This window comes from Diabrotica virgifera, chromosome 3, assembly GCF_917563875.1.
Source record: "Diabrotica virgifera virgifera chromosome 3, PGI_DIABVI_V3a".
NCBI lineage: Eukaryota > Metazoa > Arthropoda > Insecta > Coleoptera > Chrysomelidae > Diabrotica > Diabrotica virgifera.
In genome coordinates, this window is record NC_065445.1 from 145,866,558 (window position 1) to 145,886,081 (window position 19,524).

Genomic DNA, 19,524 nt, shown 5'->3' on the forward strand with positions numbered 1-19,524 from the left:
CGTAAATCCGGTAATATATCGGAATATCTTACATAAAAGGGCAACCTTTTAGCCATATTTATTACTTCTTGACTTTTTTCGTCACGATCAGTGATTTCACATTCGGAAGTCCAATTTCCTTACTCCGCTGGTAACTTAAGTTTATAATCGTAAAATTGTACAAATAGGTCGGTATTTCCTTTGTAACTGGTCTGCGGAGTAGGTAATTTTAGAAAAAATTGCTATGGCTTGCAACTATATAATTCAATTTTTTGCTAAACCTAAACTTTTACTTTCAATTATGAAATAAAATCAACTGCTTCTGTTCGCGTTGAACAGACGCATGCAGGCACTTATGTACTTATTTTAAAAAAATTAAAAGTCATGAACTATATGTATTCAGTGAGATCCCAGCTCGATTTTTCTTCTCATTGCCCCATCTGCCTTCGAAGATTAGCTATCTATTGGCAATAGTTAAACGTGAATGGGGGCTCTAAACATTTCGGAGAATGATTTCCCAAGACATTGGCGCAAAATTCTTGAGCCAGAAATTATGTCTTTTTTCTATTGACCTCGTTCTCTGAATTTTGGCTTCGATGATTAACCGAAATATTTCATATTTATCTCCTCGCATTAGGTGTACAATGTACAATAACTAAAGCTCTTTGATCGTTGGTATCAGCCCGTTGTCCTTTTGAATTCTTAAGAATTTCGTCATTTGTTATTCTAGTCCAAGAAATGAGTAATATTCTCTATGCGTTTCTCTAACGAATAATTGTAGATTGTAGGTTCAGCTCTCGTAGCTGGAGAGAAGGATTTAATAAGGTTATATAAGTTTACTTCTCCAGTGTGAGTAAATTTTTCCAGCTTTGTAAATGGCATTGAATAGAACTGTTAAAACGCTAAATCCCAAACTATATTTGTGGATTAAGAGTTTCAGCGTTTCGGTATGTATCTTATTGTCCCTATGTCTTTGCCATTTTTCTATAATTAATATAAAGATAGTATGTCGTATCTATTCCTTGGTGATGATATGGCTCTTCTTATTGATCTCATTGGCATGTGTGGTTCTCTCTGGCCGCGCGTTCAGCTCGATAAGTCCATATAATTTTCATGTCTGTGTGACTACTTTTAACTCAAAATTCAATTAGAATAATATGCTCTGTATTACCTCAACATGTTACCTATACCATACATACTCAAGACAATTTTCTACCGTTGTTGTTAGGATTAAACTTAGGTAGTAAAAGTGAAATATAGTTAAACTAGAAGTAATACTAACATTAGGGTTTTTAAAATCATTTTATTTTCTATTTTTTTGGCCTCCAGTTCTTCTCTTTCTTTTTGTTTATTGAACCTCGGGAAATATAATAATAATTAAGCTCTTTTTTTCTAATCTAGGCGGAATCAGTCAAGTATCTAGATCACGTTGACGTCATCGTGATTTGCTCCGATCAAGATCATCACTATGACTTATTGTATTGTCTTTTTTCATTTATAAACTATATAATAATTAAGTTTACTATAATTTGAAGTGTTTTGTTTTAGGCGAACGTCCTTACAAGTGCCACCTTCCAGACTGTGGTCGAGCCTTTATTCAACTGTCCAACCTCCAGCAACACCTCAGAAACCACGATGCTCAAGTAGAAAGGGCGAAGAACAGGCCCTTCCATTGCAACATCTGCGGCAAAGGTTTTGCGACGGAATCCAGTCTGAGAACGCACACGTCCAAAGTAAGCCATGTACGTACACGAAGTTTTCTTTTTAGTTTTTTTATTAAGTTAGTTTTAGTTTTTTGTGATTTGGTTCGGGGAAAATCTGCAACTTTTAGTGCAACATAATGCAACACAAAAACAGGGCCTATTTTACCACTAGGCCCATGAGGCACCTGCCTCGGGCCCGAATTTCAAAGGGGCCCGGAAAGATCACTAAAAAAATAATTTACTGCAATAATAAAATAAATTTTCAAAATTCTTTCGTTTCATTCATTTAAAATAGCGTTCAAATAATCAAGCGAAGATTCAAACCAAAACAGGATAACGTCAGTTGAAGCAAATGATTTGTTAGAGAAAATGAATACCTACGTTAGAGTTTATTCTTATGACAACGATTTGGAATAAAATTTTGGACCGCATAAATACAACCAGCAAAAGTTACAGTAGTGTGTGAACTTTACAATAGTTTAATTAAATAAGTATACAGAAAACAAGACAAAAATTTTCAGAAATTGGAAATGAAGCTAAAAAATTATAGCCGATAAGCGTTTCATATATAAATATGAGCTTTCCTGAGGGCGGAAAACAATTTTTTGATGAAAATTCAAGAGTTCTTGAAACGATTTTTTAATGAAACTTCTAAAATAAATAGTTTTTGCCTGTTTGTGATATTTCACTTACGCAACTATCTATACGAAAAGATGCTTTTAATTATGTAAACGATATTTTTAACATCTAGTTCACAGACAATAGTGAAACAGGAAACTTGTAAACTATTACCGAATATTATAAGAACGATATCGATGTTGATGATTTAGTGGAGGAAGTGGCACATTTTAAAAACTTTGCAGCAGGATCACATCTAATATCTTACAAAATCCACAATGATGACCTTTTTGATTGAAAATAACATCATATCGACGTTTACACATGTAGAAACGTTGCTTACAATACCTACTCATTAGCAGTAACAACGCTTGAGGTTAAAGATCTTTTTCGGTAAAAAGTATTTACTACTGAAAAGAGTAACGTCGTCGTATTTAAAAAATTCTCTAAATCGACAAGGTCTGCGGTCTTTGGCTATTTTAAATATAGAAAATGATATACCTACCTATTAAAAAAATTGATACAAATCGTGGTTGCTAAATTTGCAGTTACTAAAGCATCATGGGGACCTATTAGGTTGTGAAGATTTGGTTCTAAAACCAAAAAAGTTAAGTTAAGTTTTTCATTTTAGTGGGGGTTTTCAATTTTTTAATTTGATTTTCCATTTCCAACAATCGTTTTTTCCGATTATAGCGCCATCTATCCAGAATTCTAAAAAATGTCTCGAATAAAAGTTACTTATTTTTACGCAAGGAATCCAAATCTGCAATAAAAAATGTGGGTTCCTATTTTAGATTTTAAAGTAACTCCCAACAGGGAGGGGGTCGTGTTTGGTGTCATTCGATAGATTTTTTAAAAATATTAAAAACGCATTTCGTTTCATTTCGTTTATATTTAGAGGCCCGAAAATGTAGTGCCTCAGGCGTGATTTGAAGTAAAACAGGATCTGCACACAAATTTATACATTTCTAAAATCACATTTTTATTAACAGGAAAAAACAAAAAAATCTCGGCTAAACAAAAATTTACTTTCGTTTAAATAACTGTAGGATCCATTGTTTAATTAGTTCTAAAACTATTTTCTTCCAACACTTGCTTATTTTTTTTTTGGAATAGTTGCACTGTTGAAATTAATCAGAAGTACGAAAAAAATCAGTTTTTGTCCTTTCGGTCTGCAAATATATGACTTCGATTTATTTTTGATCTTTTAGAATTTAACTAAATTTCTCCTTTCCCCATATTTAAATGCGTTTTAGGCCGCCGTACATAAATGTTTTTATATTCACTATTTGTCTTCACCAACAGAAAGCGCTACATTAGTGCCTAGATATCTTTGGAATTGTAAACTCGACTTTATATAAGTGGAAAAACGTGAAAGCATCAAAATTTGCGTTGTCCTGTTGTAGTAAAATGGTGCATAAGATATTTGTATTACGTCCATTTAATCAAATTTTCTGTTTAATTAGACAAAAAAATTTTAAAACAATCATTAGAACGGTCTACCTGTGAAAATGAAAATAATAAAAAGAAATGGTTTTACAATTATTTTGGATAGTCCAGTTTGGATAGTCCATTATTATGAAGTTTTGTGACGAGAAAGTGTGAAGTACTCGAAACTACTTCGGCATTTAAATAGCAAACTTCTTCTTTGTTTTCTTTTAGTGAAAAACTAAAGTAAAGTAAAGGGTAAAGTGTTTTTTAGTTTATTAAATCTTGTTTACATACTATTTCTTCATTATTTAAAGAAGAGTTAATGAAAAATAATTATTTCCCCAATAAGAGTGCCCCAAATCTGTTGGCAATTGACCTTGCGTTAGTTTGAAGAACTTTATAAAGTAGTCTTCTAAAGCAGCAATGGACACTATCTCATTGCATCTGATTCCTATGTCACGGGACTCTATGTTTTTTTTTTAGAAAATATCTTATAATTAATGTTACAATACATAACATGACGGTCATTAATCAATGAAATGTCAAGAATTAGGTTTCACTTTTTGGATCTTTTATCCAAAATAATTTTATTAGATTTACTGAAATTTATAATGACTGCAATTTAAAGCAATTTGTTTTGATTTCTATTGTTAAAGAAACACTGTTTGTACTATTTTCTATTTTATTCCCATTTTATTAGATCACAGAGGTCAAATTTTATCTAAAAGTTCTTTATTTTTAAATTTGTTCCAAGAATTCCTTTGTTATGAGAAAATGTTTAGAAACTTATAAAAATATCTTATCTATAGAGGACAGATGGACATTAATATTTTTTATTCAAAAAAAATGTCATAACATGCGGGTGATTATTGCTAACATTCCAGGGATATTATGCTCTGAAAATATAATAATGGGTACTAGTGTCACTCATTTAAATTTTATTAAATAAAATGTGTATCAAGTATTATTCTACGAGTATCTTTTACGTATAAAGTACTTTTTATGTTCCTTTACTCCCCTTTAACTTCTGTTCATTTTTTTTTATTGAAAAATGCTCCTATTCTTATAACCCTTAGGGTACGAACATGCCGAAGATACATGGATGACCGCGGTGTAGGTCGCGATCGCAGTCGAGGTTTACATCGATGACGGGCAGAATATACCGAAGATACCTTCCTTTAAGTGTTCTTTGCGGTTTCCATATAACCAAAACTTGTCGCAACCTGATTACAACAAGAAATGAATAAATACACAGCCGTATCTCCAGCGAATGTCACGTGGTTTAAAAACCACTAATAAATTTTACTTTACCACGCGATCAGCAGCTCGATCGCGATGTAGAACAAACTATTTTGTTTTGGGATCGACATCGCTGTAAACCGCAATGATAGGTCGTGAGGATGAACGGGTGACACATTCTTGGTATGTGCGATCTCATAAGAAAATGAAGGTTTGTTTTGACGTAGATGTAGCGACCGCGATCGCCACCTACACCGCTCACATCCATGTATCTTCGGCATGTTCGTACTCTAAGTAAGTTTGAACAGTAGTAGCCAATTTTACAACATTAAAATTAAATTTGAATAAATTTAAATGAAATTTGAATTTGAACTTAAATTATTAATGTATGTCTGTCCGTCCGTAAACACAACTCCTCTGTGATTAGAACAAATAAGGTATCAAATGAAAGCTTATAAGCTAAATATGGAATTAAATGTGACCAATTTGACCTCGGACTTCCGGTTCCAGAGTTGCAATCGGAAGTACTGTTTGAAAGTCGCCGAAATGCAAAAATTACTCAAAAATTGATAAAATCCTATATTAGTTGACGCAAAGTTACACAAAGAGTTCAACTATCGACTTCCGGTTTTACTTCCGGTCATGTTGGGTGAAAACCTAGGACTTACGAAGTCCAATTGCTTGTTTTTATAGAAAACAGTTGCAATACACGATATAAAAACAAGTTGCAGATTTTCCTGAAATATTAATTTATATTATGATTGAAGTTACATTACTTTAAACAAATTATGCACTACCTATTTATTTATTTATTTCGTTATAATTTACTTTTTATGTTTCAGATTTTATTTGTTTAATTTTTTACTGTTCACTTACATGCAATATTTGAATGGTCATTATGGTTCACTTACCCACAAAATCGTATCTCCTTTGTCTATCTATTCAAATCATTGTTTTATAAACCCCAATTGAAGTACATGTACCTTTAGATTATTATTATATTTTGCTCTTCTTCAAAATATTACATGTAAAAGGTAAAAACAAAATTCTATATTTTTTACTGTTGGAATTATTTGAATCGATTTAATTATCTTATAGAAAAACAGGTATATGATTATTAATTCAGCATTTTTATTGATAACATATTTATAGACCAAAATTTTTATTCTAATATACAACTATTCGTGACAAAACGTTTGCTTGGATGTGATTATAATATTTTAACAATACTTACCTCTTACCTGATCATGTCGAGATCAGCTCTGAATATTTTGCTTTTATTCTTAAAATCTTTTAATTACATATTTCTTAAGTTTAACCACTCTCAACATTCCTCACGAAACATTATGTCTATTAGGAGTAAACATTCGTCTTTGATTACTCTTGTACTGTATTCCATTTGGATGGAATTTCCTAATACAAACCATGGGAATTAACAAATTGGTGAGATGTAGAAACATTATTTGCTAATGAAAAGCACAAGTCTGCGTTGTTGGTACTATGTTTAGGGAATATGTAAGATATATCCTGACAGCACTATCTACTTAATGTAAATTTTAAGATTGGCCTAATAAAGACACTACAAACTACATCGCGCCAATTAAAGTATGACAAGTATTTATACAATTCTATCAACCCACTTCCAGAAAAAATAAGGGAATACTTATAACAAACCGTTCGTCTAGTATTCGTGGAATACGAGATAGGGTTTGACTTGGTCGACCAAAACAAAATAAATGCAGTCCAAGAGTTGTATAATAATATGATATATAATTCAGTTCATGTATATAATAAGCGAGCCTTCTACAGCTGTAATCGCTTCTCCCATCCTAATTTCCAGCGTTTTCTGTCGAAGCAATCTTCAGTTTTTAGATCTCTAGCGGTCATGACATCTTCGACATCTTCTCTCCAGGATCCTCTTGGTCTACCACGTTTTCTTCTAGTGGGCGGAGTCCATATTTTTTTGACATCTATTTTCAGGTATTCTCTGAATGTGCCCATATCAGTTAAGTCTTTTGACTTCCAAGAATTGTTGAGTGACCAAACTCTGGGTCAACCGGAATACGTTTAAAAATGACGTTAGGTGAACTAGATGGTGTCCAAGATTTCGGGCATACAGAGGTAAGAGTACGATGGACGGAAAATAATATAGAGTTTCAACATATGTACTGAAATTGAGGCACTGAAGACAAATCAGAAAGGCATAAGTGCAGCAACGGACTAAACGACAAGAAAAGAAACGAAGACTGAAACAAATTATTTGGGAATATATTGATTGTTTGAGACTCAAGATAATGGGCATAGCATATTATCGCTAATACCAGTACTTCAATGCATTAATTATATACACCAGCCAAATTATTGGGTAAAATTTTGACGATACTAAGATACTATTGGCCGTCCAATATGTGCTAAGTGGTCCGTTTGATTAACTTGCCCAACCAGTTGCAAACATCGACCATATTGACATAATAATAAAAGACTCATCTGTGTCCTTAATTAACTTTTATGCATATGTTGCGATATTCCTTCTTTTTCAGTTCATTCTTCTTCTTCTTCTTCGGATCTTCTTCTAAGAGAATTTAAATCTACTGAGATTGAATTGAACAATCTTCTCAGATTTTATTCTTGATAGGCCACATTTTTTATTCGGTTTCTTGATTTACATTTTTGGCCTTAACAAGGTATATTAAGATTCTCCGGAATCCAGAACCATCGTGTTTTTAACTTCTTTGTATTTCTTTGTTTAAATTAAACATGTTTTGTCAGAACCAAATTCGAATTTCTTCATTGTTCTGATCTTCTACATTTATATTTTAAATCGATGCTGTAGATTTGGACAAATGAATTCCTCCTTTATTCCTTATTCTTCTTTGATCGTTATCCTATTATTCTATAAATACATGTGCTTTAAGTTTGGTCATTGTCTTAGTTTCTTATCTTTCCTTTCTGATTCCTGTATTCTCATTTATTTTCTTATGTATTAGTTTTCTCGGTTTTTTTCTTATCTAGTCTTTTCACTCTGGTCTGTTTTTTTCTCTTAACCCCTTCTTTTCCTGTGTTTCTTGTTTCATTTACTATTTCTTGTTATCATTTCTGTTCACTACTATTTTCTTATCCAGTTTTATTTGGTCTAACTTGGTCCAATCTTACCATGTCATTTTTTTTATAATAAACTCTATCTTTGCTAAACTACTAAACAACCAAATATACAGGGTGTAACAAAAATACAGGTCATAAATTTAATCACATATTCTGGGACCAAAAATAATTCGATTGAACATAACTTACATTAGTACAAATGTGCACATAAAAAAAGTTACAGCCCTTTTAAGTTACAAAATGAAAATCGATTTGTTCGAATCTATTGAAAACTATTTGAGATTTTTTATTGAAAATGGACATATGGCATTCTTATGGCAGTAGCGTCTTAAGAAAAAATTATAGTGAAATTTGGACACCCCATAAAAATTTTATGCCGGTTTTGTTCTTTAAACCCCCCAAACTTTTGTGTACGTTCCAATTAAATTATTATTGTAGTACCATTAGTTAAACACAATGTTTTTAAAACTTTTTTGCCTCTTAGTACTTTTTCGAAAAGTCAGTTTTTATCGAGATATTTCGAATATTTGTCAAATCCACCACATATTTGTATATGGTTAAGTACGATTATGGAGACTTTGTAATAATATGAACATTTATTTATGATTTACATTTTTAGGGATATTTTGAACCATATTAAAAAAGAAGTCACATCTCGATAAAATGTGCCTTTTCGAAAAAATACAAAGAGGCAAAAAAGTTTTAAAAACACTGTGTTTAACTAATGGTACCGCAGTAATATTTTAATTGGAACGTACACAAACATTTAGGGGGTTTAAAATAACAAAGCCCCCATAACATTTTTATGTAAACATATTGAAAAATAAGCCTCAACTCGATAAAAACTGCCTTATCGAAAAAATACTAAGAGGCAAAAAAGTTTTAATAATATTGAATTTAACTAATGGTACTACAATAATAATTTAATTGAGACGTACACCAAAGTTTGGGGGGGTTTAAGGGAACAAAATCCCCATAAAATTTTTATGGGGTGCACAAATTTCACTATAATTTTCCTTCAAGATGTTCCTACCATAAGAATGCCACATGTCCATTTTCAATAAAAAATCTCCAATAGTTTTCGATATATTCGAAAAAATCGATTTTCATTTTGTAACTTCAAAGGGCTGTAACTTTTTTTATGTGCATATTTGTACTAAGGTAAGTTAGGTTCATTGGAACTATTTTTGGTCCCAGAATATGCGATTTAATTTATTACCTGTATTTTTGTTACATCCTGTATAATGTATAAGAAGCAGAAATCCTATGTAATTTGAAATGCTTCGTTTAAGAAACGTATACGAAACACTATTTGATTTTTACATACCCATCTTATTTAGAGTCTTCTTTTTTACGTGCCGTCTCCCAGTCGGAGGTTGGATATCATTATCACTATGTTTCCTCTATCTACAGCTGCTCTGAAAAGTTCTACAGAACTGGCGTTTAAATCATTCCCTTAAATTCTTCAACCATGACACTCTCCTTCTTCCTATACTCCTTCCTCCTCTTATCTTTCATATCCAAGACCTCTCCTGCAACCACGATAGCCTGAAGGTGAATCATTTTTTCCACTGTATTTTTTTGTACCTCTTTCATCTCACATGCACAACACAATTTTCTCAACCACGGTCGTTCAGTCTTTCTTTATTTTTCATCCTTTCTGGATTCACTCTTATTTCTTCTTTTTTTATAACACGTCTCTATGAAATACTATTCTGCTCATTAGAGTAAATCTTAATAAATATTAAATTATAAACCAAATTAATGAATTCAAGCGAATCGAACATTAAAATTCTGAAACCTAAATGTTGGAATTCTACACAGAGCCATTTCTGCCGTTGATAACGATATCGAAGGCAATTAACAACTTCATTTGCTTAATATTAAGAGGTAGTTTATTAACATCGTACACGAGCAAGGAATGAGCTTATGTTATTCTCTAGGTTTACACACGCATTAATAAAATAATTTGAGGCACTGAAACAGAACCCCATAAAATTGTCGACACATTTCTTATCGTATCTTTTAATCTCATCTGAATTCTTTAATAAATATTGTTGCTTTTCAGCTAAGTAATCCCTTAGTATGTACGAAAAAGAAACAGGGGCGGAGGTTGAAAATAGTACGATAGTAAAATAAGCCCATATAAAGATTAAAAAATTATTTTGTAGAAATATTCATTGTGTAAAAAATAAACACATAGATAAAGTACAAGAAGAGGTGATAATAAGCGCTTGAAACATAGCACTGGTCCTGGTACCTTCTTTAAAATATTCAAGAGCTTTATATCTTCATTCGAGCATTCTTCTCCATAGGAATTATCTCACCTGCTACCGCGGTGACCTGGGGATGGATCTATATCTTTATAATATCCAATGTATTCTTTTGTACCTCTTGCACAAAACACTTTCCTCACAATCACCTTCGTTCAGTCTTTCTTTAATTTTCATCATTTCTAGATTTAAATTAGGAAATGGATAATAATTTCTGGATTTAACCTTATTTCGTCTTCTTTTCTAACGGGTCCAAATTACAATATTTTGCTTAACGTATACTTAGCTCTTCTCCGTTGGTAGTTTAACAGATTATTAGAAAAAAAATACTGTCACTCATTACTAACTATGTAGAAAAACTTTGTTTCATGTTTACCGCAAACGCTTGATTAATTCTATAGGTACACAAAAGATACCTAGGAGTAGAAGTTGATAGGATCATAGAATCAAATATTTTGTCATACCTAACTTGATTAAATGCTGTTTCAAAATCAATAAAGCACCCGTCTCGATTACTATAAAGACACCTATGCAATGGCCCATTCATACCCAATATCTCCCCACCTCGTTCCAGCTCTACTTCTGAAGCCTACTTTACTTAGTTATTGTGAGTTATTTACTATCTTTAATAGAAGTAATTTATACAAAGTAGATATAAACTTTGATATTAGTCATCGTTGAGGTATTATGCCCGTCGAATAAATCTAACGTGCTATGTACTAAGAGTATAAGTCATAAAAAAGATTTTTCGGAATTCTTCTATATTTTGAATTATATAATTAATAAGGTATTACCAAAGTAGAAACTAAAATAGTTATTTACTAATTTATTAATCATATTTCGTCACCATTTTCATATTTAGTTGTAATAGTTATTTCATCAGTGATAAAAAGTCCTAATAAAAATTTTTCATTTTTGACTTACACTCTTAATACATAGCACTCTAGAAATATTGTACAGTTGGTGTATCTAGTGTTTCACCATCAACCATCATCATTAGTAGTTTTATGTAACTATAAGTACCTACTTCGTCGGTTCCTATATTTTTTTTCTTTAGTTTGTTTTATTACGAAAGTTACTTTTACCAGCCAATATTTCTGATTTTATGCGTTTTTTTATTATCGTTTATCTATTATCGTCAAATAATTCTCCAATATATTCGTTCTATCTCTGTGGCTCATTATTGGCATCAGAATAAAATTTTCCATCGGAATCATTATTTATAGTATTTAGTTTTTGTGTTCTACTTATTTCTGTCCGTTGTTTCACTGTATTGAATCTTTCAAATTGGAATTCATGTACATACAGATATTTCCTCACATTGTTTTTTACCTAGATTAAGAACATAAAAATATGCTACTGGACGAACTAGAAAAAACCTTTAATATTGAAATAATTATTTGATCAGTTGTCATGAAATATCCAACACAAAGCGTTGTCAAAATTTATAAAAGATTAATCCAATATTTTGCGCAGGTATGACTTAAAGCCATTATAGTTCTAGAAAAGCAGAATGAACCCAAAAAGTATAAATACTCGCCTTTAGATACTAATACTATTAAAACTATTCGTAGAAACTGTTTAATTAAAAAAATTCCCCGTCTATGGGAATATTGGGTATGAAAAGAACATCAACCGCGTTTTGAATATTTAAGAAATAATTGAGGATTAAGACAGAGATTTTTCGATTAAAGCAGCACCTGATACCGCACTTTGCTCGAATACTTTTCACCCCTTTTCTTTTTTACCCTTCGGTTACTCACAGACGAAACGAAAAAAGGAATTCTCGCTATTAGCGATTATCCTAAGTGGCGAAAAGTTGTTTTGGAAAAAAATTTAGAGGTTAAGGGCTAAATTTACGGGATTTTTTAAATACCATTGTCGGCTCTTCCCGATTTCCGTATTAGTGAGTAAGAGTACAATTCTGCTATAAAACAACAAATAAACATATAAATTAAAAGATAAGGTGAATATAAATATAATCAAATGGGTCACATGTATCAGTATAAAAAAAATAAAATAAAAAAAAAATAGTAAATCCTTTATAAAAGGTATATATTTAAAATCCCTAAAAAGGGCTACATCACAATCACATAACTAGTTTTCGACTGCTTTACCAGTCATCATCAGTGCTTACGTAAAGTTTACATTCTAACCACCAAGATATAGTTTAACAAAAATATGTGGATCAAAGCCCTGTATAAGTGATCCGTTAAGGAAACATCAGTTAAAAATGCCAATTAAAGCATGGATGTTTAAACTATTTTAATATTATGCCCTAGGTAACACCTGAGCTGTGGTGTGACTTGATTACATGGTGAAAGTCTGGTAGCAAATGACCAAATTTTATGTATCAGTATAGTATAATATGCTAATTATAGTATAGTATAGTATACTTTGGATAACATTTATCCAAATGTGAATATTATCCAAGAGAAATCATTAGAATACACCAAACCGGCATATCAATGTTTCGTGAACCTTAAGAAGGCATTTGACAGGGTCACATTAAAGGACGTTAAAACGCTATCGAAAATATCCACCAGACCAACATAACAAAAGTAAAAGTAGGAGATAAACTAACTGACCCAATTGAAGTTAGCAATGGGATAAAACAGGGGGAATCCCTGAGTTATGTATTGTTCAACCTGATCATGAATGAAATAATAAAAAAAGTAAGAACTCTAAAAGATACCAATTATCTGCTAGGCAGACAATGCAATACTAATCTCTCAAAGTGAAGATGATTTACAACGTATGCTGGCTGCATCACTTTAATATAACCGCCAGAAAATTTAACATGTTAATTTCCCCAAAAAAAGACAAAATGCAAGGCTGTAACAGCAAATCCAATAAGATGTAACTTAGAGCAGGAGGACCACATAATAGAACTAGTGATTGAGTTTAACTATGTAGGCATCACACTATCTAGCTAAGGAGAGCTCGAAACAGAAGTGGAAGATAAAGTGAATAAATCAAGGAGAGCCGCACGCTGCTTGAATGAAACAATATGGATAAATAATATGGAGAAAGGCAGAATTTACAAAACAGTCATCAGACCAATAATGAGACACTCGGCAGAAACTCGACCTAACACAGATAGGACAAAAAGAATGCTAGAAACAGCAGATAGGAAAACCCTTCGAAAAATATACGGTAAGACACTAAGGGACATACTAAAGCCAGGCAAACCCGCCGACAACCTAAAAAAACTACAGACCAATTGCGCTTCTCTCTGCCATCTACAAACTATTAGAGAGGCTTATATATAATAGAATCAGCACAGAACTGTTCCAGGTGATCCCAGTCGAACAAGCAGGTTTTCGACCAGAACGAAGCTGCGCGGACCAGGTAATGTCACTCACTACCTACATCGAAGCAGGTTTTTAAACAAGACTTAAAACTTCAGCGGCATTTATTGATCTCTCTGCAGCTTACGATACAGTATGGGGAGAGGGCCTCATATACAAAATTCTCCGTGCAATCCCCTGTGAACCAATAGCACCCCTAATAGATAGCATGCTCAACGACCGAATGTTTCAAGTAGTGATGGGCACAGATATCAGCCCACCAAAGAAACTCAAGAATGGCCTACCACAGGGGTCAGTGCTCTCTCCACTACTATTTAGCTTATACTTAGCAGATATGCCGGAAACATAATCAAAAAAGTTCGGATACGCCGATGACTGGGCCCTCACTACACGATGCAGAACACTAAATAGAAACGTCTGAAAAAGTTCGGACGGCAGACTTATATATATTGGGCAAATATTTTCGCAAGTGGCGACTTCAACCAAATGCATCCAAAACAGAAGTTAGTTGCTTTCACCTAAACAATAAACTTGCTGGAAAGGAACTCAACATACGGTTTGAAAATACCACACTTACCCACAACAAAACACCTAAGTGCCTGGGCGTAACACTAGACAGAACGCTATCATTTAAAGAGCATCTAACAAAAACTGCCCAAAAGTTGAGTACAAGAAGTAACATCATACAGAAGCTCTGCGGTATCAACTGGGGAGCATCTGCTTCCACTTTCCGCTCTACTGCCTTAGCCCTTGTTTTCTCGACCCTGAATATTGTGCTCCAGTTTGGCTACACAGCCCACACGTAAAAAAGGTCGACACTCAGCTGCACAGCATTATGATTATGATAGCTGGTTGGTACAATTAAATCAACTCCCACTCAATGGCTTCCAGTATTAAGTCACATCCCACCTCCACATTTACGATGAGTTGACGCACTTACACGTGAATACAAAAAAAAAATGAACAATATAAATCTGCCGATCCACCAAGATACCGAGGATGCACGAAATACCCGTCTCCGCTCTAGAAAACCACCAATAACAAAGGCAATAATGACACATGAGGAGTTCAACATCACGAATGCATGGTCCCAAGAATGGAACGCATGGCAAAATAACATGCCCTGCATTACCCACAAGCCACCAGGCTTTGATCTTTCACGTAAAACATGGTCCACTCTAAATAGGATCCGAACCAGACATGGCAGATGTGCATACATGCTACATAAATGGGGAAAAAACCCGTCTCCTCAATGTGACTGTGGGGAGAACCAAACCATTGACCACATTATTGAAGAGTGTCCCTCAAGATCCTAGCCAAGTGTAGCCCTGAAGACTTCCTGTTTGCAACTTCAGAGTCAATTGATTATATTAATACACTTAATGTTTGTAACTATTTAAAGTTTGTCATATACCTATATTACTAGTGTTTGTAATTTTGTTCTAAATGTGTTGTAATTGCCATACGATAAATAAATAAAATAAATACTAAGGGACAAAGCTAGAAGTATAAATATACGACAATTACGACAGTGATATAAGGAGGACAACATTTATAACTGCATAAGAAATAAAAGAGGCGAATGGAATGACCACATTAATCTTATTATTATAACAAATAAAGTAGTACGGATAGCGAGAAACGGTTCCCCAATAGGAAGACGATCAGTGGGAAGACCAAACAATAGAACGACAACTTACTGGAGGCACATTGAAAAAACAGACAGAGTCATGTTTACACAAAAAGAAGAAGAAGGATATAATTTATGATGAAACAAAAAATAATTTGAATTGGTGACATTTTAAAATAATTGTTTAAACATTTTAGGTTTTTAAATCTTTTAACCCAAGTGTTTTGAGCACACAGTTAAGTTAAAATAGGTGGTTTTAACTGAGCAGTGTTCACCACCCCGTATAATTTCTTCGGGGATATTATTAAAAACGAAGGACTAGTATAAAGGATATAAGGAACACAACTAACTACAAAAGGGTTAGAGAAATAGAATGGATCTTGGCATGCAACCGTTTTTTAATGTCTGGTATACACGCATGTTTTTAAGTTTTCCTTAATTACTGTATCTCATATTTATGTTACGGTTTCAATTATTGTTTTATAAAATTTGGCGGACGCTATAAGTAATTGGATTTTCACGTGTTGATCGCCAGAAGAGTTTCATGAGACGAAAACGTTTCGCAAAAACGAGCCTCGAGTTATTAATCTTAGCCACAAGACATCCGAAAACGAAATATAAAAAAATTGATTATACGAATTTGTTATTTAGAGCTTTAGGGGAGTCAATGTATGGTTTCGGAAAAAAATCAAACAAGCTTAGATTTGTGTAAAACCTTTTTTGTTAGTTTATGAATATATTAAAATAAAAAGTTCTACCCACAGATTTAGGTGTTAATTGTTTAAACAATAAAAGCTGTTTTGTATAAATATTTTTAAAACTATCGATGAATATTGTTTCTATTTTGTTTTGATTACGCTGAATCCGAATCTGATATTACAATTTGAAAATTAAAAATTATGAAAATTTAATAATGTTGGGGTGTAACTAATTTGAAACAATATTAAAAAAATGTTTTCAATAAGAAGTATTTAATGGCAAATTAAAACACAGTTTTTAATTACAAACAACTCATCATAATAACAATTTTCGATAGTGTAGAATATAGAGGTACTTTACTCTTGAGCGAAATTCATTATTTTAAAATACCTCATGGGAAATTGATAAAATTTGATATCTGATGGTTGTTACATCTTAGATCTCAGACCAAATAGACAATTTTATGAAAAATAACCTTTTTCATAAAATTGATAATAAAAATGTTTTCCATATAATATGGTTCCACGCTACGCAGATATACCTACTGTATAACAGCCCAATTTTTTTTAACATTTATAAGTTTGTCATTAAATATATTTTAGTTAAATTGTACAGAGAAAAATTTTATGACTTTGTATAAATATTTTTTTAATTAATATTTTTCGGTTTTCACATTACATTTTTTTATTTTTCTTAATTTTCTCAACAAGAAGTTGTTTATTTGGTTTTCAAAGTAAAATAATTTAGTGCATTGTATGCACTATTCATTTAAGATTACATCTTAAGCTTTAAAAGAATACCTGTAAAATTGTAATGTAGTTCTTTAAACTTAAGTAATATCCTCTTAAAAGTAGTAATATTAAATTTGAATTAAATTTTTGAGACTTTGTTTGAGACGTTAAGCACCTACGATGTTTGAAAAACAATTGGTGTAAATTTGAGATTTTTATAGGTAAAATTTTATTATTATTTTTAAATAATTTTCAACAAAATTCATGTAAGTCCCACTTTTTGCTCACACTTATGCACATATGTTTTGTCTTATTGTCTTTGAAATATAACTAAAAAACCGCTTTAATATTCTTCTTTCAGTCCATTTTGAAAAAATTTAATTCAATAAATTCATTAAAAACTTATGTTAAATTTAGTCAACCGCGCACTTAGCCGAACGCTGCCAATATGGTGCAAATGGGAGGAATAAATTTGTTATTTCGTAAATCGGCGACTTTCAGAAAAAAATCCCGAAACAGGTCGATTTTTATTTTTAAATTATGATTATTTGTAATATATAAATACTAGTCGTCACGAAGGTGTTATAACCGGTGGTGAAATTATTAATTTCATCGCAGAAACATCAGATACGCAGATGACACCGCCTTAATGGCAGAGAGTCTAAGACCTTCAAACCCTGTTGAACGCTGTAAACAACAAATGTACTGCAAAAGGCTTAACAATCAACGCAAAGAAAGCAAAACGTATCATGGTCGGAAAAATTAATATCGAAGAGTCAGTACTAAAATTTGATAACAAAATCCTGCAAAGGGTGAAACACTTTAGATATCTGGATAGCTCCTGCAGGGTTAAAAGTAATGAGGAAATTTCGACTAGAATAGAACTTGCACGAAAAAGCTTTATTAGCTGGCGATATGTATTGTGCAGTAGAAGTCTCTTATTGACCTCACGTCTAAGAGTATTGAAGGTACGTCTGGTCCGTTTTGTTCTATGAATGTAAAACATGGAAAACAAAAATAAAGAATCTTAACAAATTAGAAGCGTTTAAGTTGTGGTATTACCGTTGCATGCTCAAAATCCTGTGGACAGCACACATATCTAACGAACTTGTGCTGGAGACCATTCACAAAGAACGAGAATTGATCAACATCATAAAAATGAGAAAGGTTTAATACTTCGGTAATATAATGAGAGGACCTAAATATCGCTTACTCCGGTTGATCATTCAGGGCAAAATCGAGGGAAAACGCTTGGTTGGAAGAAAGCAATTGTCCTGTCCGCGTAACATTAGACAATGGACAGGTCGAACGATATAGCTGCCACACGAGAAACATTTCATGAGCTTGTTAATACGACGATAGCCAACGCTTGAAAATAAGCACGACACACAAAGAAGATCATACTAGTGATGTCTTCATCTGGGTGTAATGACGTAATCAATGATTTTTTTTTTGAAATTAGAACAGTAGTCGTGTGGTAGCTTATTTGAAAGGTTATCCAATTCTCTATTCAGTAATAAAAACTAATAAATAATTAAACTCATACAAAAGTAAAAACTTCAAGTTGTATACCTACTGGTATAAAAATTGTTTATTAAAACTTCATAAAATGTCGTGCAAAACGTTTTCGTTCTAATTCAGAACATCTTCAGTGTCTAGAATGAAGTATTTCCACGTTAGATTAAGGCAAAAGGTTAAAATTGTGACTGTTAATAAGAAAAACATGTGGAGAAAACTTAAATTCTGCTAAGTAATTGAAACTAGCACACTATTTAAAGTGGTAACTTCATGATACATGGTTTACATTTTAAATTTTGTAAAAATACGATGACTACCAGTCGATGTTACAAGATTAAATTAAGAACATGCTTAAAGGGCACCATGCTTCCCTGCTCGAAAAAACTAGGTACTTGCCAGTTCAATGGGCACAGACCAACTAATAAAATAGGAAATGGACTTTCAATATGACAAAGAGTGACATGACAACATGACACGTTTTGCACGACATTTTATGAAGTTTTAATAAACAATTTTTATACCAGATACAACTTGAAGTTTTTACTTCTGTATGAGTTTTTTAAACTAAGGTATACAGCCAACTATTGGGATTTTCCCATTGATTTTATACTGGGATTTTCCCATTGATTTTGATAAATAATTGTCGTTTTAGCTTCTTCAGTAATCCTAAAACTAAATAATTAGTTATTGTAATAGTAAGCTAATGCACCATAGGCGTAACCAGGGGGGTTTTGGGGGTTGTAACCCCTCCCCCCCATTGGGATGTACTTTGAGCTCTATACGCTTAACACCATAGCCCTCATAGACCTTCCAGTAGTTGTAACCCCCCCCTTCAGGTAGTTGTAACCCCCCCTTAGGATCATCCTGGTTACGCCTATGTAATGCACTAAAATATTTTCATCTACTCTATCTCATATTATGCATAAGTTTTTAGTTTGTGAAAACTGTCATTTTAGATAGCAGTGCGTGAAGGATTTAAAGTATGCGTGAAGTAACAATGTATTTTAATTGGGGTTTACTTTTTCGCACTGTTTTTGGCACACTTTCATAACGAGCGATCCACAATTATTGGGATCAAAGCTAGCCGTGCAAAAAAGTACGTATGTCTTGTTTTAATTTGAATTAATATCATTGGTTTATCAATTAATTTTGATTAACATGATAAAACATAAAAAATTAGTCAAAACCTTTAACATAGCACTTTAATCAAAAATAAAAATAATTAACAAAATTATAAGTAGGTAACAATAATAAATAAAATCAAACAATATGATGTACTTATAATATATC

General features: G+C 32.4%; 1 protein-coding gene across 6 annotated transcripts in view; it reads left to right on the top strand.

The window, feature by feature from the left end:
• Positions 1-19,524, top strand: part of LOC114338464 (zinc finger protein 252-like) — a 397,861-nt gene that overhangs the window by 323,185 nt on the left and 55,152 nt on the right. For 5 of the 6 annotated variants that reach the window (XM_050646922.1, XM_050646924.1, XM_050646925.1 and 2 more), the window contains one exon: positions 1,528-1,721. In XM_050646922.1, coding sequence (XP_050502879.1) covers positions 1,528-1,721 — 194 coding nt within the window. The remainder of the gene's footprint in view (positions 1-1,527; positions 1,722-19,524) is intronic. The other variant, XM_050646923.1, reaches the window with a different exon arrangement.